Genomic DNA, 26,572 nt, shown 5'->3' on the forward strand with positions numbered 1-26,572 from the left:
GGGCTGTTACTGTCTTACAGACCAGGAGGGAACGGAGTGACACATTCCCAGCTCTGAGAGAAAAGAGCCACCACCAACAGATCCTGTTGACAAACTTCAGACAAAGGACAAAGATTCCCCTTTGACAGGGAACGTCTCGGTGCCCAGCCATACACGGGACACTGACCCCAGGTGATACCAAGAGGGCCACCGACTACTGACCACCTGGGCTGACACTATGGAATCACAGTGCTTGCCTTGGCTTCTCTATGCTGCTAACAGGGGCCACTTGAAAGACAGACTTGAGGACATGAACGCTGCTCCTCCTGGGATGGTCGCAGTGTTAATAAGGCTCCATTTCTGACTTTATCACTAGTTTCTTTGAGTGGCTTTCCAGGAGGGGTGTCTGAGCCCAGTCCCTTGGCAGTGCCTGCCTTAAATCCATTATCATGACGACTGAAAAACAAGAGTGTAAGTCCTTTAAAACCCTGACAACAGAACCATGGCACTGAACGTCACAGGTGGAAATGCCTAGAATGACAAGCTTGTTCTGCAGGAGATACCCTTCCGGGGGCTCTGCTTTCGCTTCTGTCCTCCATCTTTCTCCTCGTTTGCCTTACTTTTGCTTCTCTCCACATCCAATCTCTTCTTTTCTAAAAGCTCTGTAAGGCTCTCAGTTAGCATGATCATCTCACAGAGAAATGACTGCTTTGACCTGAGGGGAAAATGCAGACGCGGCCTTAGATCAAGACCCAGGAGAACTTTCAGGATCAAAGGTCTCTGGAGAGGCCACAGCATGGGCAGTAGGATCTCAAAGTTGGCTCTAGGCACCCAAGACCAAGTTCTCTGTATCAAGGAGATTTATTTGCTCCTGACGGAAAGAGAGCAGGGATAAGGGAGATAGAGGACAAGGGAGAAGGGGAAGAAACAGGGAGACAGGATAAAAGAGGCAAGGGAGAGGGGGGAGGGGTGTTTGTCCTGGAGGACGAAGGACTGCCTCTGGATAGAGAACATAGTTGTGGCTCACAGGCAAATGGTAGTTTATAAAGGGAAAAGGGAAAAATCTATGTTAGGACAAGGTGTTTAATTTTAATTGGGCATGTTAATTAAGGTGGCCAAAAGGGGGTTTGATTGCTGGACTTCAGTACTTTGATAGCTAGACCTTGGTAGTCAGCCTTAGGAGGAGGAAGTGGCCAAAAGAGGGAACAGACCTTGGTGGCCGGGTTTTAGGAATGTAGCCTAAGGTTTTTAGCAAGGCAGAGGGAATGGAGGAAGGGCAAAGCCTGCCAGAGACAAGCGCCTCATGCCCTAGATGCCCCGAGTCCCTTCAGGCTCCTGCAACCCACTGGCGTCTCCCTATGGCCCTCCCCACCTATTGAGAGACCTGAAATCTCTGTCTGTCCTACCCTGAACAAGCTGGTTTCCTCCCAACAATTTCTGTCTCCTGTGTTTTCATGGTAACACACAATCCAGCAATTCTACAGCCAAAGGGAAGGAGATCATGGCCCACAGGGGCCATGTTGCTGCAGCGCTGCCTACTCAAAGATGGGTAGACAGGGGATACTGTGGCAGCTGCACACAGCTGAGTGGTGTGGGGGAGGAGAGAATGGAGTCCCGTCACCCGTGGCAACGTCAGTGGAATTGGAGGGCAGAATGGCCTGTCTGCTCCCCAGGTGGAAGTCAGAAGCCGATCTGAATGTAGAGGTGTTAGAGGAGGGGAAGGGTTGGTAAAGGAGGCTGCATTCGCATGCATCAAAATACAGTGCCCAGACCCAGCAACAGGTGCAATTAACCCACTAATCAAAACGAAAGAAACTGCTTTAAGCCATAGACTAATTTGCTCGGCAGCAGATGATCACAAACGTGCAGAGGAGTCAAGGTTACCTTGTACCGCTTTCAATTTAGAGCTTCCCATGAGGAGCAGTGAGCTGAAACACTTTAGAATTTCAGTTCATTCAATCTGCACAGCCTGAAATGTATCCCTCATTGGGTGTCTTACGAGCTTGCCAATGTAATCATGTTCAGTCGTGGAGAGAGGTACTTGGAACTGAGTGGGCAGGCCTTGGGAGCAAACAATGAAGGGGAAGCATGGGGCTGGAAGAGAGAGCTCCTAACTTGGCAGTTTCTTTGCAAAGAGGCTCCCTAAAGCAGAGGGGTTGGTTCTTCCCTGGGCACAGACTGGATTGGATCAGAATAACAGACTCCACTCCTAAAATGCAGACAATTCTCACTACACACCCACAGCACAGGAAGGCTATGTGTCCAATATGTCTGAAGTGACTTTGGCACCTCGCTTCACTGTGTACAGTCACTACGACTGGCTTGGCATGGTATTTCAAAAGGCCCGGATGCCTGCTGTGAGTTTTACAGTTACCAGAGAAGGTCCTAACTCACTGAAGTGTCCTAGCACACTTCTCTGGGATAGGGCCTTGGCCTGCAGGTGCTGTTATGGGCGAGCCATGATGTGGTTCATGATGAGGCTTCAGCACACACATGTGAGACTGACACAGACTCAAGGACCTTCTTTGGTTCTGTTCAACTGGTTTGATTCTGACCAACAAGTAGGCCTTCCTGTCTTTACTATCGATCGCCACCTGGGGGCCTTCTGGAGGGTAGGCTTCCCACAGGGAAGAGGGTTTCAGAGGGTGTTCTTGGGCACTTGAAGAATTATTAACACCCACACTGCTCCAGCACTGAGTGGTCACTAGCGTGGGTCACTAGCAGTGTGCTGAGCAGAGCAGGCCACATCTGGTCAGGATGTATAGCTGGGTGTTTGCACCAGTTGGCGTGACTCCAGATGTCCTTATATCAATGCCTCTAAGACCTCTGCACCTTCAAAAGGGATGTGTGTGTGCTTTTCTTTCCACTCAGTCTGAGGGGCAAAGAGGACTGAACGGAAGACATTTTTACTACCCAGAAAGCCTGGTTTTCTCTGGACTCTCATATGTTCCTCTTTAGCCCCTTGGTACCAAGATTCTGCACTGCTGCGGCAGTGCCCAATGGCTTTATTGTGCATGCTCTGGGATTTATAATGGTGCCAGTCAGAGGTTTCTGACTGTGAGCCCCACCAGTCACAGGGCAGGAATGTGAGACTGAAGGGCAGGGTGCAAGTCTGCAGCCCAGAGGGATGAAGCGGTCCTCATTCCCTCTTTCTACTTCTTTAAGTGGCTTACTGAATGCCCCATCTTCTCTGATTAAGTCACAATTAATTTGTTCTCTGCAGGAGCAGTAGGAAAGTGGAGCGAGTGAAGCATCTGGATCAGGGGAGTGCCAGCAGCAGGCAGAAGCCATCAGGGGGTTGACGGCTGGCCTGCCTGAGCCCACAATGAGAGGATGGTGTGGCTGTTGTCCTGTATTTCTAACTTTGTCTACTGTAAAGCAGCAAACCCAAGTGCGCCCATCTGTCAGAAACCCCTTTTAGCAAAGACACCAACCCTTCCTGGAACAGAGCTCTCACGCTGTCTTGTCAGCCATCAGCAGAGAAGCGGGCCACATTCACAGCCCACGCACCTCTTTTTCTGAGTGCATGAGACAGAGCCTCATGCTGCAGCAGAGGCTCTAAGGAAACCTTTCTACCTGGCACCCCAAAGCCAAATCTACCTGGGACTGCAGAGTAGGGGCGGTTCATCTGCATCGGCAGACGAAATTAACCTCAAGCTGACTGTAGCTGACAGTTTCTGGGTTACACCTATTTATGCAAATGGCTCTTAGGAATGTCTCTGCTGTGTGGGTTCTTTCCCAATCAGTTTACAAAATTCTGGTGAGACCCGGGGAACAGACAGCCTGCGGAGCCAGAAAGGGAGGCGTAGAAGGCAGAAAACAGGCATCTGCAGACAGTGACAGACAAGGACTTCAGTGTCATGGCAGCATGGCACACACGATTCCGTTTAAACCAGACACAAGGAGTCACCAAATGATTCAAAGGCAATAAACAAAGCCAACACTGAACTCCTTGATGAAAAGTAAGTGATGTCGTGGTATAACAGGATGCTGCAAAAGCATCCTGATCTGAGCCAGGCATGCGGAACACACACAGCCTGCCCACCCTGTGAGTCTTCCAGATAGGAAAGGTTCACCTGGGCAAACTGGCTTACAGATGCTCTGCCCCAAACCAGTCTCTAGCCTTTGAAAAAAAAAAAAAACCTTAAGTGTGAATACCATGGTGACACTGTTTCAGAACCTTGTGTGTGAGGAAGTGAGACAGTCTCCCTGGGGGACAGGTGTGAATTCTGAGAGGAAGAGGACTGAATACCATGACAGTTACCTTGCTGCAGACGGTCTTGACCCTGTGTAATCGGTCCAGGGACTCCTGTGGGTTCCCCAGATACTGCTGCAGTTCTGCATGCAGAATACGCATCGAAAAGGGGACCATGGAGCCTAGAGTAGAAACCAGAGTTAATGAGCTTGCTGTAGATGTGTGTGTTTTCTGACTGTGTAGAGGAAGGAGGCATACAGGGTGTCTTAGTTATGGTTTCTATGGCTGTGATGAAACACCATGACCAAAAAGTAACTAGGGAAAAAGCTTATTACGCCTTACAGCTTACAGCCCATCATCCAGGGAGGTCAGAACAGGAAGTCAAGCAGGAACTTGGAGGCAGGCACTGATGCAGAGGCCATGGACGAGTGCTACTTACTGGCTTGCTTCTTACATCATCCAGGACCACCTGCCCGGGGGTGGCACAGGCCCCAACGACCTGGGTCCTCCCAAATCAAGTATCAATCCAGAAAGTGCTTCACAGACTTGCTCACAGGCTGGCCCGGTAGGATCATTTCTAGGTTGTATATCTGAGAAACCGCTAGCCAGCACACAGGTGTTATAGCGGAAGCAAGAGCAGAAGAAACCTTTGCTGTTTGGTTAGCTGTAGAATACGAGCTAGTTCTCTCTGCTAACCCACACCTTACATGTCCAGCCAGCTACCAGAGGAGGCCAGATGTCACCACTATTGCCACAGCTCTGCAGCAACCACAGAGGTTCTCAGGGGTGAATTCGTAGCATATCTGACCGCCAATGAAAGCTGCAACAGAGTTCTTTACAGCAGCAGGCCAGCTGAGTGTGAGCAGACAGTGAATGTGGTGGTCTGAGTGAGAATGTCCCCCACAGGCTCCTACATTTGAATGTTAGTCACCAGGGAGTGACTTTAAAGGATTACAAGGATGAGGGCATGTGGCCTTGTTGGAGGAACGGTGGACTTTGATGTTTCAAAAGCTTAGTCAGGCCCATCTCCCCCTCCCCCGAATCAGGATGAGGTTCTCAGTCTCCCCACATGCCCATGGTCCTCTCCATGAGAATGAGTTAACCCTCTGGAACTGTAAGCCCAATTGAATGCTTTTATAAGAGTTGCCTTGGTCATGGTATTAAACATTGACTAAGACAGTGGGTCAGCTTGTGTCTCCCAGAAGGGAAGACTGCAAAGAAAGCAACTGGCTCTGGAGGTGCTCCTGGCGATGCCAGAGAGGGGACAGATAGCTCAGTGAGAGGACCTCTGTGTCCTGGGCTCAGAGTACAGGGTTTAAGAGGTGTTCCTGAGGATGCCAGAGAGGGGCCAGACATCTCAGCAAGGCCATCTCTCCATCCTGGGCTCCTGCTAGCTTGGCTGGAGGAGCTGGAGCAGGAAAGCTCACGGGTTTGCTTGCACAGAGGAGGGCTCTCCAGGTTAGAGTCTTCAGGATTGCCAATCAGGAGAAGGGCATGTGGCTGCATGTGAAAGAGGAAACTGATGGGAACTAACCAGGAGAACAGGAGGTTCCAGAACGGAGATGGGACAAGAACAGCTGGGGGACTACCATGCTATGCACATGGATTTAACTTACAAGTTATGCGGGAAGTTTTAAGAGCCAAGTAGAGGCCAGGCCCTGGTCATAGCATGAGACAGACATAGCCTTCTGTCTCTTCAAGTGTGGCACAGTTCCCTCAAAAAGGCCACACCCCCTAGCAGCACCACTACCTGAGCACCAGGCATTCAAATGCCCAGATCAAGCCACCACACTCCCCAAGTACGGATGAGCATGCCTGCCTGAGCTGCTGGGAGTTTTGTGTTCTTCATGTGCAGTTTGGCTAACCAGTACAACAAAGCATGGCCAGTCAAAATCTGTAAGAAGACACGTTTCCTAGTCTGCCTGTGTGTGTATGTGACTCCCATATATGGTCGGGACCTGTCTAAATCTAGGTTGCCATGAATACTGTAGAAGTATTCTCATTGTTTAGAAAATATTAAATGAGGCTGGGGTGGTGGTGGTGGAAAAAGAAAGAAGAAAACATTAAATAAAAATACCACTTCAAAATGTATTTTGGACAGTCGTCTGCAGTGCTGAAGATCTACACCACCATTGTGGAAAGGCAGGGAGGAATGTGCTAGAAATCTGCCAGGCCGTGATGTGTGCACTGAAAAATGAAAGCAGAGAGCCACCTCGGCGTGCCCTCCACAGGTCACTGCTGTTCTCAGAGGGAGGCAGCTCCTGGCAGCGTGGGGCAGAGGCACAGCTGGACTTGGGGCCATGTACTCAATGCTGTGTGTATGGTTGCCACCGGCAACAGAGAACGCGTGGGGAAAGCCCACTGTCGGCTCTTTCTTCCCTAAGGCACAGCCCAGAGGTTGGCCTCAGTCTTCCTCTTTCATTCTTGTAACTGGGACACTTGACTAGATTCAGTGGTCCATCACTTGACCCTGGACACCCTCTCCTGGTGTCCACGGGGGACCGCGGGGGAGCTGATGGGGACACTGATCATTCCATCTGTCTCCTTGAGATGCCCCACTGCTGAGACACTGCTGGGTGTTCAAGGACACACGCTACTCTCAACCCTATGAAGACATCTTCCGCCTAACTCATACACACACAAAAATACCCTAGATCAAATATTCAGTATTTAAGCGGTCAACTTGATCAAGGTTTTTAGATGGAGGTAGGGTGATAAAAAAACATGGACTAGGTCGCCCAGCCCAGGCAGCGCTCCAGCTGGCTTCTCAACTGTAGCAAGGGCTGGGGAAACAGAAGAGTACATCCTTCCTCCTCTAGCTGCAGGAAGCAGGAGGGGGACATCCTTCTGGGTGCTCAGGAGTTCAGGCAGAGTAACGTGAACTACAAATCTAAATCTAATGTCAGTGTAACACGCTAGCTGTGGGAGGTGAACTGATTTCGCAGTAAAGAATGAAGTTCCAGATGTTTGCAGTATTATGCTGCACATTTAACTCTGAGCAGCCATGTCAGGTTTTGCGTGGATATAAAAGGGATTCAGAATTTAGCTTGAGAAGGAGACCCGTGAGCTGCAGACACTGGAGGGAGCAGAGGAAGACTGAAGACTGGGTGAGAATTTCAAGGAGCAGATGGCTGCAGGGAGGACAGAAACTTAGCACTCAGTTAATTCAAGAGTCTGTACATCTGGCTCGATGATGTGAGGGTGGTCCGTCCTCAGGACTAAGTTCGGAAGTGAGTTTCCACAGCAACACTGCAGCTACTGCAACCCTAACCAAACACACAGACCACAGCCTGTCAGGGGCGCTATTGGCAGGGTGCACTGAGGATAATCAAAAACGTGGATTCTTTCCAGTGTGAGCTCTTTTACCTCGTCCTCCCAAGCACTGAAAGGGAAGGGACTGTGCAAACATAAGCAGTGCCATGAAACCCCGAACTCAAGCCATGGCGAGTCTTTCCTTCCCATGGAGGGTCCTGAACTGGCTGGAAGTGGTGGTGTACAGGCATCTGCTTGGAAGACAGAACACAGCAAATGCACACAGCAGGGTGAGCTCACTGGAGATCGTGACTGACTGTTAATCACGAGCCAGTGGCAGGTCATCAGTTACAACTGTGCCACATACACTACACCACACCGGCACGCAGTGTTAATTCAAGAATGCAGTGAGCAGGCTATTGATATTATCTAGGGATGTAGCTCCTGTCAACACCTGAACACAAACCCTGTGGTTGAAGAAACAGCCTGCTTTAGTGTATCACAAAACAAAAACCAAGTTAATTAAAAGAACTAAAACCCAGAAGGTCACCAGAAGGTACCAGGAAGGTTCTTAAAAGCCACAGAGAACGGGGTTGGAAAGGAGCTTAAGTCCCTATGAACAGTTGTTCTGTCCTGAACATTACAGAAAAATGGACAAAATTAAACTATTCCCTACTGTCCAGTATATAACTTGACCCCTTTGTTTCATCCTTCCAAGCTAGGTGTGGGGTGGCAGACGTCTCTTGGGGTGGGTAGGACACCCCTGGAAGTACAGAAGTAGCAATGGATGGCTGAGACATATCTGGGGTCACAGAGTTGTCTGATTCTGGGTTCACAACATTCTGAAGCAGAAGATTCCATGAGAACATGTGCCAAGCTAATTGTACTTCCTGTTTCCTTTTGTTGGAGAAAGAAAAAGTGGTAAGTGGACCTGAGGGAGGGAGAACAGCAGACCTCCACAGACTGTCAACAGCTGTCTGTAGCTGTTAGGGAATACTATTCATGTACCTAGAGCTATGTATGTCACTGTCTGGTTGACAGCCAGGGCAGCAGGGTGCTGTGGCTTAGTTAAGAACATATTCCAGAAAGTTCTCTGGTACATGTCTCCATGTGACTCGATTCCTAGTCTGATCCCAACAATGAGCCAGTTTGTCTGTGGTTATGATTTGGGTAGAGTGTACATGAGGTTACCAGGAGTTGCTACCAAATAAAACGGCTAGGTTGGGCCTCTGAAATCAGAGAGCTTCTTCAGGCTTAGGAATTCTCCTTTCTCGAATGGGAGAGGCTACTTTTAAATTACTAACAAAGGATTAAATGCCCATTACACGGAAAGAACAAGCCTGTGTGAGAGTGAGCCCGTGGGGAGGAAGCTTGAAGAACAGGAGACAGAGGAGAGAGTAAGACTAACGGGGGGGGGGGGGGCGGGGGCGGGGGGGGGCTGCAGGCCCAGAGGCTGCTGACTTGAGTAAGGAAAGAAAACCACATATTGCTGCTGGGAGGGAAAGGAGGGCACAGGGCTGTTTTGACAGCAATCTGGCTTCTGACTAAACTGAGAACTCTGGCATAACAGGCTTTAGTAAAACCACTTTTAACTCAGACTTTGGAGAACACCATGGATGTTCACTCAGAGAAACGTGCAACGATGCCGACACCAGCCTTGGTAGGAACCCACACTGAAAAGAGGCTGAACTGTGCTTGAGGCAGGGCTATGCTGTGCTATGCCCTTATCGCCATCTTGGGGGAGTTTCAGAAGGATCGTCCTGTTGGGCTTGTTGACTGTTTACATCCCACCATGAAGGGTGAGGTCAGGAGACCCTTCCTGAATATCCAGACAATCAATCCCTACCATCTGTTAAATAAACTCCCGGCTGAGGAAAGGCTTTCTGTGCAGCCTGTTGGGCAGGGGAGCATCTGTGCCCTTGTAAGTAAACCTCACCTATGCTCTGAGAACCGCAGTAAACTCACTGGTTCCCCAGGGAGAACTGTGGTGTGTCCTTGGGACCTTAGGAGGAGGGACACATCGTTACATCTCCTCCTGGGAAGGAACTTAAGCAACCCAGGGAAAGTGGTTTTCCCAAACCAAGGAGACAGGGAAAGTGGTTTTCCCAAACCAAGGAGACAAGCTCCTGACACAGACAGCAAGTATGTTCACTGAATGCTTGTTAACATGTAACACTTGGATCTGGAAGTACAGGAGCTCCTGGTTGGAATGGGCTTTAGAAGGGGGCAGGAGCTGAATTCATGGGTCCTCAGTGCAGGGGAAGGGACCTGCAGCCTTAGCAGGGCAAGGGCAGTGAGTGTGATGGGAGAGCAGGCTCAGAGGGCAGAGGGCAAAGAACAGAAGGTGGGACAATGTGAATACTTGGGGCTGTTTGCCTGTCCTCCTTGCTGCTCCCATGAGCAAGAGGACTCTGCACAGCGGACCAGGTAGGGCTGAGGGTCAGTAGACAACCATAACCGTGCTTGCAGAGCAATTGAACATTGGATAGAAACTGCTTAAACATCCTAGAAATTTATCAAACACAGCACTGTTCCTTTTATGAATGAAAAACAAACAAACAAACAAAAAACACCCTCAACCTCATTAGCTCCATACACAGTTCAAGTCTTGTTATGAATATCATGAACTGCTACAAATTATACCCAATCTTAAATGAAATATATTAAAGCTTGTTCATAAAAGTTATTTATTTGTCTGTATTACTATAACCTCCTTTTAAATGCATATTTTAATGGTTTGCTTTGCTTATATATTGTGAGCTAAAATGAAATGAATGAATCAAATCCTTACATTTATGCTTGTAATGCCACAGAATGATAAGCAGCATTAGCCAGCATCCAGCCTATCACTGTGAATGCATGCTAACACTTGAGCATGCATGATATATGCCCATTTCGTTATTCGAATTAGCTGCTTAATGATGCACAGCTCCTGTCTTCTCTTCATCCACATCCAGGTGCCATTAATTTCAGACAGAAGTAGAATACAGGCTGCACACTTGCATGTACATGCTCTGCAGGCTGCACATCTGCATGCTCTGCAGGCAGCTGCACATCTGCATGCTGTGTGTCCGCTAGGGAGATAAGGCCTCAGACTGTACAGTGACAACAGGTCCCTCTGCGCCTATCTTCCAAGGAAGCTTCTCCTAGGAAAGTCCTCAAAGAGGAACGTGGTGCAGAGGCCTCTGCGTTACTGACGGAGAGACCTGATGACACTGAGCAGCAGGACAGTGGTGGCCACAACCCTAGGGGAGCTGAGCTTTCCATCACTCCCACAGGAGACGGCTCATTTTTAGACTGTCCCCAACAGCTGCCAAGTGCTCAGAAGCCACTGATATGAAATAGTAATTTTACATCCACATTTCTCATGAATGTCACCAGGAGGAGCCCAGAGTGCACAGCCTTTGTGCAGCTGTGTGCTCATTGGTAGCCTGGTGCCCGTGAGGAATGAGCCTCTGTGGTTTGCATTCTGTGCTTTGTTTGGTCATTGAAACTAGATGCGAACCTTGAGGCTAAGGCAGAGAGTGGCAGAGATGGACCAAGGAAATGTTTCTTACTCTTTAAGAAAATAGCTATTCTTCATGAGAACAATCAGTTGTCTCCTGATATCTCAGCAATCAAGCAAAAGAGACTAGCTAGAACTCGTCTTCCCAGTCCCCTTACATAGTGAAGCCTTTAACCTGTCAGACCTCTCTGCATATGACAGGATCATTATTCTTCATTAACCACTTGACTGGATTTGGAATCATCTAGGAGATACACCTCTGGGCCTGTTTGTAAAGACATCTCAGAAATGCTTAACTGACACAGGAGGACCTACCTATGGGCTGGCGTCCAGGAATGAATTCAGAGACTGAGCGGAGCACCAGCAATCTGTTCCTCTCTTTGCATGCAACTGCGGATGAGCTGTGACCAGCTGCCTCAGCCTCCTCACCACCATACTTCCCATCCGTGATGGATGGTGTCCCTTCTGATACGGTGAATCAAAATAACCTGTCCTTCCTTAAGTTGACTTCTCAGGGATTTTAACACAGTAATGAGTGAAGTACGGTGTGCTGGTTTGAATGAGAATGGCCTCAAGTCTCATATGTTTGAATGTTTGGTCCCAAGTTGGTGGAACTGTTTGGGAAGGATTAAGAGGTGTGACCTTATTGGAGGAGATGTATCACTAGGGATGGGCTTTGACGTTTCAAAAGCCCTCTTTGCTTTGGGCTGTGGATCAAGATGTGAGCTCTCAGTGGCTGTTCCAGTTGCCTACTTTGGTGCTCTCACTATGCCATCATCAACTAACCCTCTGGAACCTTATGCCCAAACTCTTTATAAGTTGCTTTAGTTGCAGTGTTTTGTCACAGCGACAGAAAATTAACTGATACATATGGTGAAAAAAATAGCATTACTAGCGATTAAATGCAAGACGTCACATATGCTGAGCCACTGAAGTCTAACCTCCAGCGCTTACTGCCCAGGACCTCACATGGTCTACTATTGATGACGTCTCCAGTGCTCTCCGCCCTACATGGAGAGACCCTCAAGTGGTGCAGACTTATGGATGACATAGGTGATGTAGTCACAGAGAAAGCAAGCTGACAGCTCTGATGGCGCTCAGGACACAGCAGGTAACTCTCTAGCTGCAGTGTAGGGGTGGGACATCAGTGTGTGGTGTTCCAGGATAGTCTCATATAGGGGAGAATCTGTCCTATCTCCTTCAGCTGCTGATAGGGTGACGGAGGGACATGGCTTCTAGATGCCACCTTGAAGAGCCAGGCTGTGGTTCTTCTCCTGGCTGCCCTGCTTGTGCAGAGGCTAACAGGATTCGAATGGCCCTGGCTGAATGAAGAGTTACCCATTAAGGACTGGAGAGTCCCTACCTCTGAGGCCAGTCTATCTGATATGAAGTCTGTCTGGCATGCTGATTCACCTCCTCTGACTCATAAGCCCACTTCTGAATAAGGACTTGGATTTATGCTCTATTTTAGGTATTTTCCTGATAAGCTGATTCCTCTCGTCAGAAAAGATACTACCAGTGCAGATGAAGCTCAACACCCACCCTGAACCACATGGTTAGGAGCCTGTCTTGGGTTAGGAAGGATGAGCTCCTCCCGGCTGTTTTGTGAAGTCAAGGGGACAGAACAAGCAAACCCAGAGCCGCCTTTTCCATTCATCTCACATCCCTCTCAAGCCTCGGGATCCGAGCTTAAGAACAACTCAGAGTAGTGAAACACTTTCTTAGTGTATTTGATAACAACTAAAATGCAGACATGAATGTAAGGTTCTGTCACTTGTCACCAGTCTGGTCTTTACATCCTTGGTTCTTTCTCACACCTCAAGCTGCATTTCCTGACACCCAGGGCCTCTCTATGTAGAGCTTCTAAGGACAACAAATGCTGGCCACAAATTTTTCAGGAACATAGCATATGTCACTAATGAACTCAAAATAGCATAGAATGGAAGATTTACTACCTGCTGTGCTAGCTCAGTAAAGCCACTTACACAAATGTCAAAGTCTTTACACAGCAGGTGAAGATTTCCCACCCTGGTTGGCTAATGAGGGTGTTGGAGCACACAGACACCAGTGAAATTGCCCAGGGAACTGGCTACCAGTGGAAGCCAGCCTTGGTCAGGTATGTACAAATAAAGGGTCCAGCTCCCAGCAGCCAGTTCCAAGCTGGTCAGGAGATGTCCTTCTAAGACAGCTTTCTCATGTGACACAGAGTTGATGTCTCCATAAGGCCCTCCACCTGTGCTTTAGCTCTCTATTGCTGTGATAAAGCACCACGACCAAAGCAACTTACAAAAGAAAGGGGTTAACTTAATTTGGCTTACGGTTTCAGAGGGTTAGAGTCCATGATGGTGGAGCAAAAGAACAGCAAAGAGCTCATATCTGATCCACAACCACAAGGCAGAGCAAGTGCTGAGAAGCATTGAGGCTTTTGAAACCTAGAAGCCCACTTCCAGTGACACACCTTCTCCAACAAGGCCATACCCCTTACCTCTTCCCAATCAGCTCCACCAAACGGGGACTAAGCCTTCTCATCCAAACCACTGCGCTTAGACAAAAGGTTCTATGGTTTTCATTGCCTTTTTTCGAGCTTTGATTTTGCCCTGTCCTACAACAGTTCATGCTATGGCCTTGTGTTTCCAAACAGTGGCAGAGACTGTGGTGCTCTCTGTTGCTATAACCACAATTTTAAAACAAATTAAGAAGAGACTCCCAGCAGCTGTCAACATAGAAATTTCAGCAACATATACGCTTTTGCTAGGCTGTGGCTTGATGGCAGTGTTCACTTGAAGAACACTGGGTAACAGGCTCTGGCAGGTGCTGGCCAGCCTCTAAGAGACCCAGAAAACACCAGGTACTTCCAAGTGAGCATGTTCACAAAACTGCATGAATGTTCGTAGCTTTAGGCTTTATGCTTGGCCACTGATTTTTGGTAGGTAAAGAAAGGCCAGTGTTTCGAAGTTTGTGTAAACCACAGAAAAGCAGAGTAGAACACATACAATTATTGGTGTGAAGCAGCACTGCCTTACCCCTGCGTCCTGGGTACACGTGTGGGTAGTATTCATAATAGAGGTCTGGCTGATCCAGATTTCCAAAGGGTTCAAATTCCATCTCGGCATTCTGGAAAAGGCCCAACTTCACCAGCAGCGCCAGCCTCACAAACCAGAGCTGAAATGCAGGATTGGACACCCCATGTTAGCCCGACTTGTCCTAGTGGCCTTGTGTGGGGCTCTACCTCTAATATGGGAAAGCCAGGGCTCAGGGCTATGATTACTGCTGCCCTCCCAAGTTTACACAGTTCCACATTTACAAACACACTGCCGAGCTCCACAGCAGCAGTGTGAAGAATTTCATTAACTGAATCTAATCCAATAAAACAAGGTATGTGCCTAAGCAGCACATCAGCTAATGAAGAGAAGACATTCCCTCTCACTGCAGGGACCATTGTGGACAGCAGAGAAGTGCAGGGCTAGGTGGGGTACTCAGGCTGTGTGAGGACGACCCTTCAGAATGGAAGGGCTGACTGTGGGGAGGACCTGCAAGCTTAGGAAGGGTTCAAACAGAGGTTTGGAGGGTTGTCTGTGAGATCTGAGCAAGGTGAGCGCCTAAGGCTATACTGCTGAAGGCCTAGCAGAGACAGGGCTCAGGTTAGAACGACGTCCTAACTGAAGGCTGGTCTTCTCTTACTGATAGGACAGGGAGATGCTTACTGGTGTATAAGGCAAACACAGTGTATGGGCTTTGGTGGAACACTTGTCACACTAAGAACAGAAAATCCTGTCGTGAGACCACCTGGGGGACATTATGCCAAGTGAGATACTGGAGGCACCAAAGAGGCAAACACTGCAGGATTTCACTTGTGCAAGCATCATACATTGAGTATGAGATGATGTCCATGTTAGAATGCTCTGCTCATCCCACAGTGGATGTGCATGTCAAAAATTTTTGTTGTATGTCAAAACAAAACACCCAAGACAAGGAAAATGAGGCCTCCAGGAAGCACTGCCAGGGCCAGTGAGCAATGGGTTTTACCCTGACCCCCTCCTCCTGCCTTCCTGAGAATGCTGACCCACAGATGGGGAGAGTCCCTGAGCATGGTGTGGGAGGAAGCTGTCATGGTCAGGCCAGTGAGAGGACTCTATCTGAGAAGAGCACATTGGCCATGACTTTACAAACGAGAGCACAGGCATGAAAGGGTGCTAGGCACCATTCCCACGAGTGTGGCTCTGGACGTGGAGGCAGGAGGCACGAGGACAGTGGGGCTGAGTCACAGTACCCCTGTTCTCCAAGTGTGTAAGCCCTTGGTAGGAAGGCACCTGAGAGCAAGGAGTCCACCATAGGCTGCTCCACAGATAGGCTTCTGGAAGTGCTTCTCAGTGGTGGAGAGTGTTGGGGGCATGGACCATTCTGGGACTCCTGGGGACATTAGAATTGAACTTAAAAACTCCACAGGGAGGGGTGAGTCCTGAAGGACTCCCAAGGCTGTTCCTCATTAGAGGAGGTGCCTTCATGCACATCTCTTTCCATATGCCTCGTTTTAGAACAGGTGAGCTCTACGCTTGCTGGAGACAGATTCTCAAGTCTTTCACGAAGGACTAAACAGAAGGTTAATTTGGGAAGGAAGCACCAGTGGAAGTCCTTGTTCAAGTCATCTTACATAAAAGGCCACAGTCCCTATATGTCCCCAAGCGGTGATGAACCAGGTAACAACACAACAGGAGCGCTCACCTGCAAGGAGTCTGTGGTGTGGTTGGTAGGCAGCCCACTCTTGCCATAGCCTTGTCCGTGGGCTGTGAGCAGGCGTCCACACAGGTCGACTGCCGCCCTCCAGTTCCTGCAGCTCTGTAAGAATAGGAGCAGGCATTGTTAGCTGCACACACACTTTGCTTTGTGGGAGCAGCACCATCCAGATCTTAGCTAACAGGGTGAGGGCATCTGACTGGCTGGCACAGAGGCTAGTTGTTACTTGACAACATGGCCACTGTGACTTGGCAGTAAAAGTTCAAGGAACAGGTGTGTCAGGACATTCAGACCCCAACATTAGAAGTGAATGATACCTACAACATGGGGAGGTCCTACTGGACAGCTCCCGAACCCCTAATAAGACCTAATAAGACCGACTTCCTCTGTAGCAGAAAGGGCTAGACTATGATTTCTGTCAATGCATAATCAGTTCAATGTTGTGCTAATGTGTCTGTAGGAACAGCACATGAAGAGTCAGTGAACTAGGCGAAGGCAGGACTGCCCACCGACACACAGCACATTTCCTTCATGCTACATCCAGTCAAAACCTGAGGCATGCAAAGGCTGGTAACAAGGGCAAATGACTCGTTTGCTCGGGCTCCTTCCTGTACAGTAACAAAGGAATCATGAAGGAGAACTGCAGGACATCAGTGCTTCAACCTTTGTAGGAACTAAAAGATCCTCAAACATAGTTTCTCAACACAACTGGAACTAAACTGTGTCTGAGGCCGCCTGAGTCAGTCAACAAACAGGCTGCAACAGCTGCAATGGACAAAGTGGTGTGTGACCTCCTTACTGCTAGGACCTCACAGGGAGGACAGGCATTCAGTGCCTTTCGGGGATGGATGGAATGATCATGTGCATGGTGAGTGGCTCTCCAACAAGAAGTTTAGTGTGTGGGTGAGGTGGGTGTGCACAGCTGGGTGGCCAGACTGAACCTCAGATGTGATGCAGAGAAGAGGAAGGACAAGGAGAGAAGGGACAGGACACTTAGGGATCAGGCAGGGAAAGAAAAGGGAGGGAGCCTTTAGGCACAGCAAGCACCAGAAATCATGTGTGGGTTCCACCAGAAAGGGCTGCTTGAGGAAGAAGAGCCAGGCCAGCAGGGACAGGCAAGTGAGCATGGAAAGGCCTTCTGGGCCTAATCTAACGGGCTATAGGAAGTCTCTGAGGAATTCGAAGTAGAGAAGTGATATGACCTGCTTTTAAAGACATTTGAGTCTAGCATACATTTTTTTCTATGCATGAACTTGTGTACCTAATCCTCTTCTGGTACCCAAAACCAGTGAGGAAGCAGAACATCAGGCTGTGCTCATGGGAAGCTTCTGTGCGCACAGTAGGTCTCAGTTTTCAACTGGGATTCCTAGTAGATGTGCATGCTCCAGCTTCACGAGGTAGCTGAGGCAGGGGGCTGAGACAGAGGCCTCACTGGTGAAGGCTAAAGCATGCATTTAACCTCTCAGGTTCAGGGTTGGCATGAATTACAAGCCGAGGCCATGGAGTGTGCCTCATGGATGAAGTATTAACTGAGAGGCTGTTGTGGAGTCTTTCCATGGGGAGACAGACATAGTACCCCTCTTTATAGTCACCATGACAAAGTCCAACCTGGGGAGCCCATGAGTTTACTGTTTTCCTTAGAGAGCATCGGTGGGCTCAGGGAACCTCAAAGCAGTCACACCATCAGAACATCCCACCCTGGATGACAACTTCTCCACAGCTGCACAGGTGGGGCGCACCTTTCAGTAAACCTTCAACAGTCTATGTGCTCTACCACCTCCCTGATATTAAGAGGCTGCTTCAAGTGGCCACGGCTGTTCTGATGAAGATGCTGAGAGGTAATGGTTGATAACAGCTTACAGGGAAATACCCTAAGTGTCTGGCAGCACTCCAGCCAGCCCCACCCGCTGGGAGCCCTTTTCTTCCATTTTGGATGACAGTGTGCACACCAACTAAGCTTTCTCAGCTTCAATTCCTCCTTTTTTCGACAGCAGAGGTGACAGACTGTTCTGGCCCAAACATCTAGGAAACTCCAAGTGCTAGCTGGAGGATCAGAACACCCTGGAGCTTTGCCTCTTTCTGGTGAGAAGGACACTGTTCAGCCAGGAGTTCTAGACACTGGGAGGAGTCTATGGCTTTCCTCAGAGCAGGTCACACACAGTCCTTCAGTCTGAGAGGCAGCAGTCTGCTGCTTGGATGAACCTGGTGCTGTATTTCTCTGTGCTGTCTAAACCCCATCACCAGTTTCTATGTGGGACTTCTGCTCTGACTCATAGCTCAGAGAGATCTTTAGATTGGTTACAATAATTTACCCAAATGCTCTCTCCAAACTCAGCAATGCTCACACCATGCAACAAGAGCCGATGTATACTTGCTCTGAATTACAAACAGGAGAGAGTAAGAGGGGGAATGAGCTGTCAAGCAGGAGCCAGCTCTGGTCTGTGTTGGAGAAGACCCCAGTGCTCCCTTCCTATGCTCCTGCTTGGGCATACTGGCCCTGCCTACTAGTGGCACTTGATGTAAGCAGTTGGGCAGCCTTCCCTCAGGAAGAGACCTGTGTCGTAGGCAGGTAAGAGCATCCTAGTGAGCAGGAGAGGTAGGGACTCCAGAGGAAGATACATGCAAAGCTGTGGAGAATGGTGGGAGTAAGGGGATGGGGTGAGTGAGGGTGAGGGCACAAAGGCTCCTGAAGGTGGGCTGCAAAGGTGAGGCTGAGGCAGGGTGAGACAGGGGGGGCAGACTGGGAGGCAGGTGAGGCCACACCTCGGCAGTATCTACAAACTTCAAAGAGTGTTGGCTTAAAGGCTTCTTGAGTGCAATTATAAGGCCTGAGTAGATGCAATGAGGTAATGAGGAGAACTTTACAGCCAAGGCTGGCACCAATCTGTGTGCACTTGACTGGGGTGTGTGGAGAGGCTCCCAGGCTTCTCTGCCTTCTCTGAGTGTTGTCACAGTGAAATCATGGATTGTGCTTAGCTGTTAGAGAGATTCGTAGCTGCAACAGATACGGCATAGCTGCAAAGCCTTGTCTATCCACCCTGTGGCTGTCTATAGCAAATCCTGCTGTTATTTCAGGGTGGCTGTGACACGAAGGCAGACCTGCCTGGACTGGCACAGAGAATAAGACAGGCATCTTATTGGGCTAAGGCAATGATGACGAAAGAGACCTGAACGTCTACACTTTCTGCTTCTTCTCCCTTATTACCAACTCACAGTGATTACCAAACAGCTGCAGTATGGCAGAGGTGAGGAGTGAAACATTAAAAATCCAACCATCAGCCAGGTGGTGGTAGTGCATGCCTCTAATCTCAATACTCAGGAGGCAGAGGCAGGTGGATCTGAGTTCGAGGCCACTCTGGTTCACAGAGTGAGTTCCAGGACAGCCAGGGCTATACTGTTTCAAAAAAACAAAAAAACCCAACCTAACCCAACCCAAACCAAACCAAAAAAAGAGAGAAAAACACAACAACAACAAAACAAAAATATCCCTTTCATGAAAACTTGTGGAATCTGAGGGGAAGAGGGCTTGTGTCACAGGACTGTACAGAAGGGTGGGGAACCAGGCCAGTGATGACATACTAGGGGGTTGGGTGCAATGAATTTTAGTTCAGAATGTGGATCCAGGGAAATATGAGGGAGAGACAGGGAGAAGGGAAGGGGCATGATTCAACAACATGACATTTGGTTCAGCTTAACTCTAGATAACACAAGAATCTGTTGGATATGCATCAAGGGTGCACATGTGCAGGAAGAAGTGAGAAGATCCACACTTGCTCACATGCATTATTTCCAAGACCAGTCCCTCAGATGGGAAAAACCGCCGAAGGCTGCTGGGACCATGGTGCATGAAGTCTCCCGAGATAGCAAGCAGCCAGAGTGGATGGTGAACCCAGCCATTGTGGTCGGGAAACCTGTGGAGCTTGGGAACACACTGAGCTCAGGAAGCTACAAAGCAACAGGGAGGCAGGGTAGGAGTCAGAGGATGACCAGGGTGTTGGGCGGCCTGGTGACAGTGGGGACTCAGAGCTGACCAGAGTGCAGCAATAGCTGTAGGCCCAAATTGGCCCGTGCATCCAGATTCCAAGCAGGGGTGTGGAGCTGGGTGAGCTGGCCTATGCCTGCAGCCTTACACAGTTTGAGGTTACATAGTGAGCATGAGGTGTGGGGGTTTGAAAGAAAATGGCTCCTGTAGGCCCAATAGAGAGTGGTACCATTAGGGGGTGTGACCTTGCTGGAGTAGGTGTGGCCTTGTTGGAAAAAGTGTGTCATTAGGGGTGGACATTGAGGTTTCAGAAACTCAAGCCAGCCCCACTGTATCTGACTCTCTTCCTGCTGCCTGTTGATCTGGATGCAGAACTCCCGGCTACTTCTCCAGCACTATATCTGCCACCATGCTCCCATGCTCACCATGACAACAACGGACTGTCCTCTGAACTGTAAGCCCGCCCCAATTAAATGTTTTCCTTTAGAAGAGTTGCTGTGATCATGGTTTCTCTTCACAGCGATAGAAACCCTAACTGAAAAACCAGAACAAACCAGAAACAACCATGAACAAACAAATAACAACAATAAAATTCTAAACTCCAATATAAAATGGTGTGGTGGTGCTAAGATAATGTGTACCTGGGTAAGGCTTAGTTGTTTCTGGATAAAAAAATCATCCACATCTTTCTCCATTGAGGACAAGGATTCAACTTCTCATTGTGACAAATGGAAGAAGGGTGAAAAAAACTGAAAATGTTTTGAGATGGACACGCAGGTTAGAGGCCGCAGACCACTTATTTGCTCATGAAACTGAGAATGGGAGTTAACAATTGTTGCAGAGTGGCCTGGGGCAGCCCCAGGGGATGTGGGTGCCACAAGACAGCTATGGGTGTCTTGTGGACCAGTTCTGGTGCAACGGTGATTGCTTACTTGGTAATGACGCACAGTACCCTCCTCTGTACACATCAGGCACTTACTAAGTACGTGTCTCATACACTTTCCTTATTCTTGTCATTCTTTAATTGTTGGGAGCCCACAGATGGGTAGGGCCCTTTCCCTCATCTGCCTCTGTAAGCACACACCTGCATCAGCAGTGAGCTGCCCAGGGCTAATGCAACCCTTAGGGGACACATAATTATATCAATTATTCAAAAGAGTGTCACCTGACTCCTACTGGCCACCTCTGAGAACGGCCACTGTCTGTCCTGGTCTCTAACCCCTCCCAGCCTGCTCTAGTGCTGACTCACCTGTAGCATCTTCCTCTAATCGAGCCGACAGAGCTGGGGTGCGGGCTCGCCTTCCAGCCCTTGGTAAACCTCCTGCTCTTCATTGCCTCGTGCACATGCTCAGCATGGCTGCACTGAGAGAGTGGGACTCTGCTCTTGGGGATCAAAGAATCTTGGGTCTCAATGGTCAGTGGCCACCAAAGACCAACAGTGTCTAACAGTTTCACTCCTTAGCACTTCACTTCACATGGCGCTAAGGTGGAAATGAGTTTGGTGTGTTGGTACAAGCTGTGGAAGTCAGAGGACAACCTTGGCTATCATTCCTCAGATGTGCTCCATCCTGTTTTCTTGAGACAGGGTCTCTCGCTAACCAAGTACTCCGGACTGGCTGAGCAGTGAGTCCTGAGGGTCCATCGCCCTGTTTCCCCAGTGTGAGGATTACATGTGTGTGATGACAAAGGTGTAAAAGTATGCCTGGTGTTTTAACACACGTTCTGGTGATCAAACTCAGGACCACCTAGTTGCACAGTTAAGTGCTTTATTAGCTGACCCATCACCCAGCCTAGAAAGGTAGCATTTATCGTAGCATTTCTGATAAACAGACATTCAAAGAATTGGGAGCAGACAGTAAACTCATTGCAAAATAAAATGACGACACCCGCGGATCCCGGCCCGCAGCAGCTCTCTGCTCCCAGACCCGGTGAGAGAGAGACCCAACCGCCTGGTCAGGTGGGCACTCCTGAGGCCGCAGAGCGGAAGAGACCTCCAACACTGCTCACCCCTGCCCACATCCCTGGCCCAAGAGGAAACTGTATAAGGCCTCTGGGCTCCCGTGGGGGAGGGCCCAGGAGCGGCAGGACACCTGCCTGAGACACCGCCGGAACCTGAAAGAAACAGACCGGATAAACAGTTCTCTGCACCCAAATCCCGTGGGAGTGAGAGCTAAACCTTCAGAGAGGCAGACAAGCCTGGGAAACCAGAAGAGACTGCTCCCTGCACACACATCTCGGACGCCAGAGGAAAAAGCCAAAGACCATCTGGAACCCTGGTGCACTGAAGCTCCCGGAAGGGGCGGCACAGGTCTTCCTGGTTGCTGCCGCTGCAGAGAGCCCCTGGGCAGCACCCCACGAGCGAACCTGAGCCTCGGGACCACAGGTAAGACCAAATTTTCTGCTGCAAGAAAGCTGCCTGGTGAACTCAAGACACAGGCCCACAGGAACAGCTGAAGACCTGTAGAGAGGAAAAACTACATGCCCGAAAGCAGAACACTCTGTCCCCGTAACTGACTGAAAGAGAGGAAAACAGGTCTACAGCACTCCTGACACACAGGCTTATAGGACAGTCTAGCCACTGTCAGAAATAGCAGAACAAAGTAACACTAGAGATAATCTGATGGCGAGAGGCAAGCGCAGGAACCCAAGCAACAGAAACCAAGACTACATGCCATCATCGGAGCCCAATTCTCCCACCAAAACAAACATGGAATATCCAAACACACCAGAAAAGCAAGATCTAGTTTCAAAATCATATTTGATCATGATGCTGGAGGACTTCAAGAAAGACATGAACACACTTAGGGAAACACAGGAAAACCTTAATAAACAAGTAGAAGCCTACAGAGAGGAATCGCAAAAATCCCTGAAAGAATTCCAGGAAAACACAATCAAACAGTTGAAGGAATTAAAAATGGAAATAGAAGCAATCAAGAAAGAACACATGGAAACAACCCTGGATATAGAAAACCAAAAGAAGAGACAAGGAGCTGTAGATACAAGCTTCACCAACAGAATACAAGAGATGGAAGAGAGAATCTCAGGAGCAGAAGATTCCATAGAAATCATTGACTCAACTGTCAAAGATAATGTAAACCGGAAAAAGCTACTGGTCCAAAACATACAGGAAATCCAGGACTCAATGAGAAGATCAAACCTAAGGATAATAGGTATAGAAGAGAGTGAAGACTCCCAGCTCAAAGGACCAGTAAATATCTTCAACAAAATCATAGAAGAAAACTTCCCTAACCTAAAAAAAGAGATACCCATAGACATACAAGAAGCCTACAGAACTCCAAATAGATTGGACCAGAAAAGAAACACCTCCCGTCACATAATTGTCAAAACACCAAACGCACAAAATAAAGAAAGAATATTAAAAGCAGTAAGGGAAAAAGGTCAAGTAAAATATAAAGGGAGACCTATCAGAATCACACCAGACTTCTTGCCAGAAACTATGAAGGCCAGAAGATCCTGGACTGATGTTATACAGACCCTAAGAGAACACAAATGCCAGCCCAGGTTACTGTATCCAGCAAAACTCTCAATTAACATTGATGGAGAAACCAAGATATTCCATGACAAAACCAAATTTACACAATATATTTCTACAAATCCAGCACTACAAAGGATAATAAATGGTAAAGCCCAACATAAGGAGGCAAGCTATACCCTAGAAGAAGCAAGAAACTAATCGTCTTGGCAACAAAACAAAGAGAATGAAAGCACACAAACATAACCTCACATCCAAATATGAATATAATGGGAAGCAATAATCACTATTCCTTAATATCTCTCAATATCAATGGCCTCAACTCCCCAATAAAAAGACATAGATTAACAAACTGGATACGCAACGAGGACCCTGCATTCTGCTGCCTACAGGAAACACACCTCAGAGACAAAGACAGACACTACCTCAGAGTGAAAGGCTGGAAAACAACTTTCCAAGCAAATGGTCAGAAGAAGCAAGCTGGAGTAGCCATTCTAATATCAAATAAAATCAATTTTCAATTAAAAGTCATCAAAAAAGATAAGGAAGGACACTTCATATTCATCAAAGGAAAAATCAACCAAGATGAACTCTCAATCCTAAATATCTATGCCCCAAATACAAGGGCACCTACATACGTAAAAGAAACCTTACTAAAGCTCAAAACACACATTGCACCTCACACAATAATAGTGGGAGATTTCAACACCCCACTCTCATCAATGGACAGATCATGGAAACAGAAATTAAACAGTGATGTCGACAGACTAAGAGAAGTCATGAGCCAAATGGACTTAACGGATATTTATAGAACATTCTATCCTAAAGCAAAAGGATATACCTTCTTCTCAGCTCCTCATGGTACTTTCTCCAAAATTGACCATATAATTGGTCAAAAAACGGGCCTCAACAGGTACAGAAAGATAGAAATAATCCCATGCGTGCTATCGGACCACCACGGCCTAAAACTGGTCTTCAATAACAATAAGGGAAGAATGCCCACATATACGTGGAAATTGAACAATGCTCTACTCAATGATAACCTGGTCAAGGAAGAAATAAAGAAAGAAATTAAAAACTTTTTAGAATTTAATGAAAATGAAGATACAACATACTCAAACTTATGGGACACAATGAAAGCTGTGCTAAGAGGAAAACTCATAGCGCTGAGTGCCTGCAGAAAGAAACAGGAAAGAGCATATGTCAGCAGCTTAACAGCACACCTAAAAGCTCTAGAACAAAAAGAAGCAAATACACCAAGGAGGAGTAGAAGGCAGGAAATAATCAAACTCAGAGCTGAAATCAACCAAGTAGAAACAAAAAGGACCATAGAAAGAATCAACAGAACCAAAAGTTGGTTCTTTGAGAAAATCAACAAGATAGATAAACCCTTAGCCAGACTAACGAGAGGACACAGAGAGTGTGTCCAAATTAACAAAATCAGAAATGAAAAGGGAGACATAACTACAGATTCGGAGGAAATTCAAAAAATCATCAGATCTTACTATAAAAACCTATATTCTGGGGGGTTGGGGATTTAGCTCAGTGGTAGAGCGCTTGCCTAGCAAGTGCAAGGCCCTGGGTTCGGTCCTCAGCTCCAAAAAAAAAAAAAAAAAAAAAAAAGCAAAAACCTATATTCAACAAAATTTGAAAATCTTCAGGAAATGGACAATTTCCTAGACAGATACCAGGTATCGAAGTTAAATCAGGAACAGATAAACCAGTTAAACAACCCCATAACTCCTAAGGAAATAGAAGCAGTCATTAAAGGTCTCCCAACCAAAAAGAGCCCAGGTCCAGACGGGTTTAGTGCAGAATTCTATCAAACCTTCATAGAAGACCTCATACCAATATTATCCAAACTATTCCACAAAATTGAAACAGATGGAGCACTACCGAATTCCTTCTACGAAGCCACAATTACTCTTATACCTAAACCACACAAAGACACAACAAAGAAAGAGAACTTCAGACCAATTTCCCTTATGAATATCGACGCAAAAATACTCAATAAAATTCTGGCAAACCTAATTCAAGAGCACATCAAAACAATCATCCACCATGATCAAGTAGGCTTCATCCCAGGCATGCAGGGATGGTTTAATATACGGAAAACCATCAACGTGATCCATTATATAAACAAACTGAAAGAACAGAACCACATGATCATTTCATTAGATGCTGAGAAAGCATTTGACAAAATTCAACACCCCTTCATGATAAAAGTCCTGGAAAGAATAGGAATTCAAGGCCCATACCTAAACATAGTAAAAGCCATATACAGCAAACCAGTTGCTAACATTAAACTAAATGGAGAGAAACTTGAAGCAATCCCACTAAAATCAGGGACTAGACAAGGCTGCCCACTCTCTCCCTACTTATTCAATATAGTTCTTGAAGTTCTAGCCAGAGCAATCAGACAACAAAAGGAGATCAAAGGGATACAGATCGGAAAAGAAGAGGTCAAAATATCACTATTTGCACATGACATGATAGTATATTTAAGTGATCCCAAAAGTTCCACCAGAGAACTACTAAAGCTGATAAACAACTTCAGCAAAGTGGCTGGGTATAAAATTAACTCAAATAAATCAGTTGCCTTCCTCTATACAAAAGAGAAACAAGCCGAGAAAGAAATTAGGGAAACGACACCCTTCATAATAGACCCAAATAATATAAAGTACCTCGGTGTGACTTTAACCAAGCAAGTAAAAGATCTGTACAATAAGAACTTCAAGACACTGAGGAAAGAAATTGAAGAAGACCTCAGAAGATGGAAAGATCTCCCATGCTCATGGATTGGCAGGATTAATATAGTAAAAATGGCCATTTTACCAAAAGCAATCTACAGATTCAATGCAATCCCCATCAAAATACCAATCCAATTCTTCAAAGAGTTAGACAGAACAATTTGCAAATTCATCTGGAATAACAAAAAACCCAGGATAGCTAAAGCTATCCTCAACAATAAAAGGACTTCAGGGGGAATCACTATCCCTGAACTCAAGCAGTATTACAGAGCAATAGTGATAAAAACTGCATGGTATTGGTACAGGGACAGACAGATAGACCAATGGAATAGAATTGAAGACCCAGAAATGAACCCACACACCTATGGACTTGATTTTTGACAAAGGAGCCAAAACCATCCAATGGAAAAAAGATAGCATTTTCAGCAAATGGTGCTGGTTCAACTGGAGGGCAACATGTAGAAGAATGCAGATCGATCCATGCTTATCACCCTGTACAAAGCTTAAGTCCAAGTGGATCAAGGACCTCCACATCAAACCAGACACACTCAAGCTAATAGAAGAAAAACTAGGGAAGCAACTGGAACACATGGGCACTGGAAAAAATTTCCTGAACAAAACACCAATGGCTTATGCTCTAAGATCAAGAATCGACAAATGGGATCTCATAAAACTGCAAAGC

General features: G+C 47.4%; 1 protein-coding gene across 2 annotated transcripts in view; it reads right to left on the bottom strand.

Annotated features, from left to right (window-relative positions):
- Trappc12 (trafficking protein particle complex subunit 12) overlaps positions 1 to 26,572 on the bottom strand; it is a 72,248-nt gene that overhangs the window by 16,844 nt on the left and 28,832 nt on the right. For both annotated transcript variants that reach the window (XM_087553184.1, NM_001398781.1), the window contains 3 exon segments: positions 15,654 to 15,767; positions 13,955 to 14,093; positions 4,244 to 4,356 (listed from right to left, as the gene is read on the bottom strand). In XM_087553184.1, coding sequence (XP_087409310.1) covers positions 4,244 to 4,356; positions 13,955 to 14,093; positions 15,654 to 15,767 — 366 coding nt within the window.

Source organism: Rattus norvegicus, chromosome 6 (genome assembly GCF_021556685.1).
Source record: "Rattus norvegicus strain SHRSP/BbbUtx chromosome 6, alternate assembly SHRSP_T2T, whole genome shotgun sequence".
NCBI lineage: Eukaryota > Metazoa > Chordata > Mammalia > Rodentia > Muridae > Rattus > Rattus norvegicus.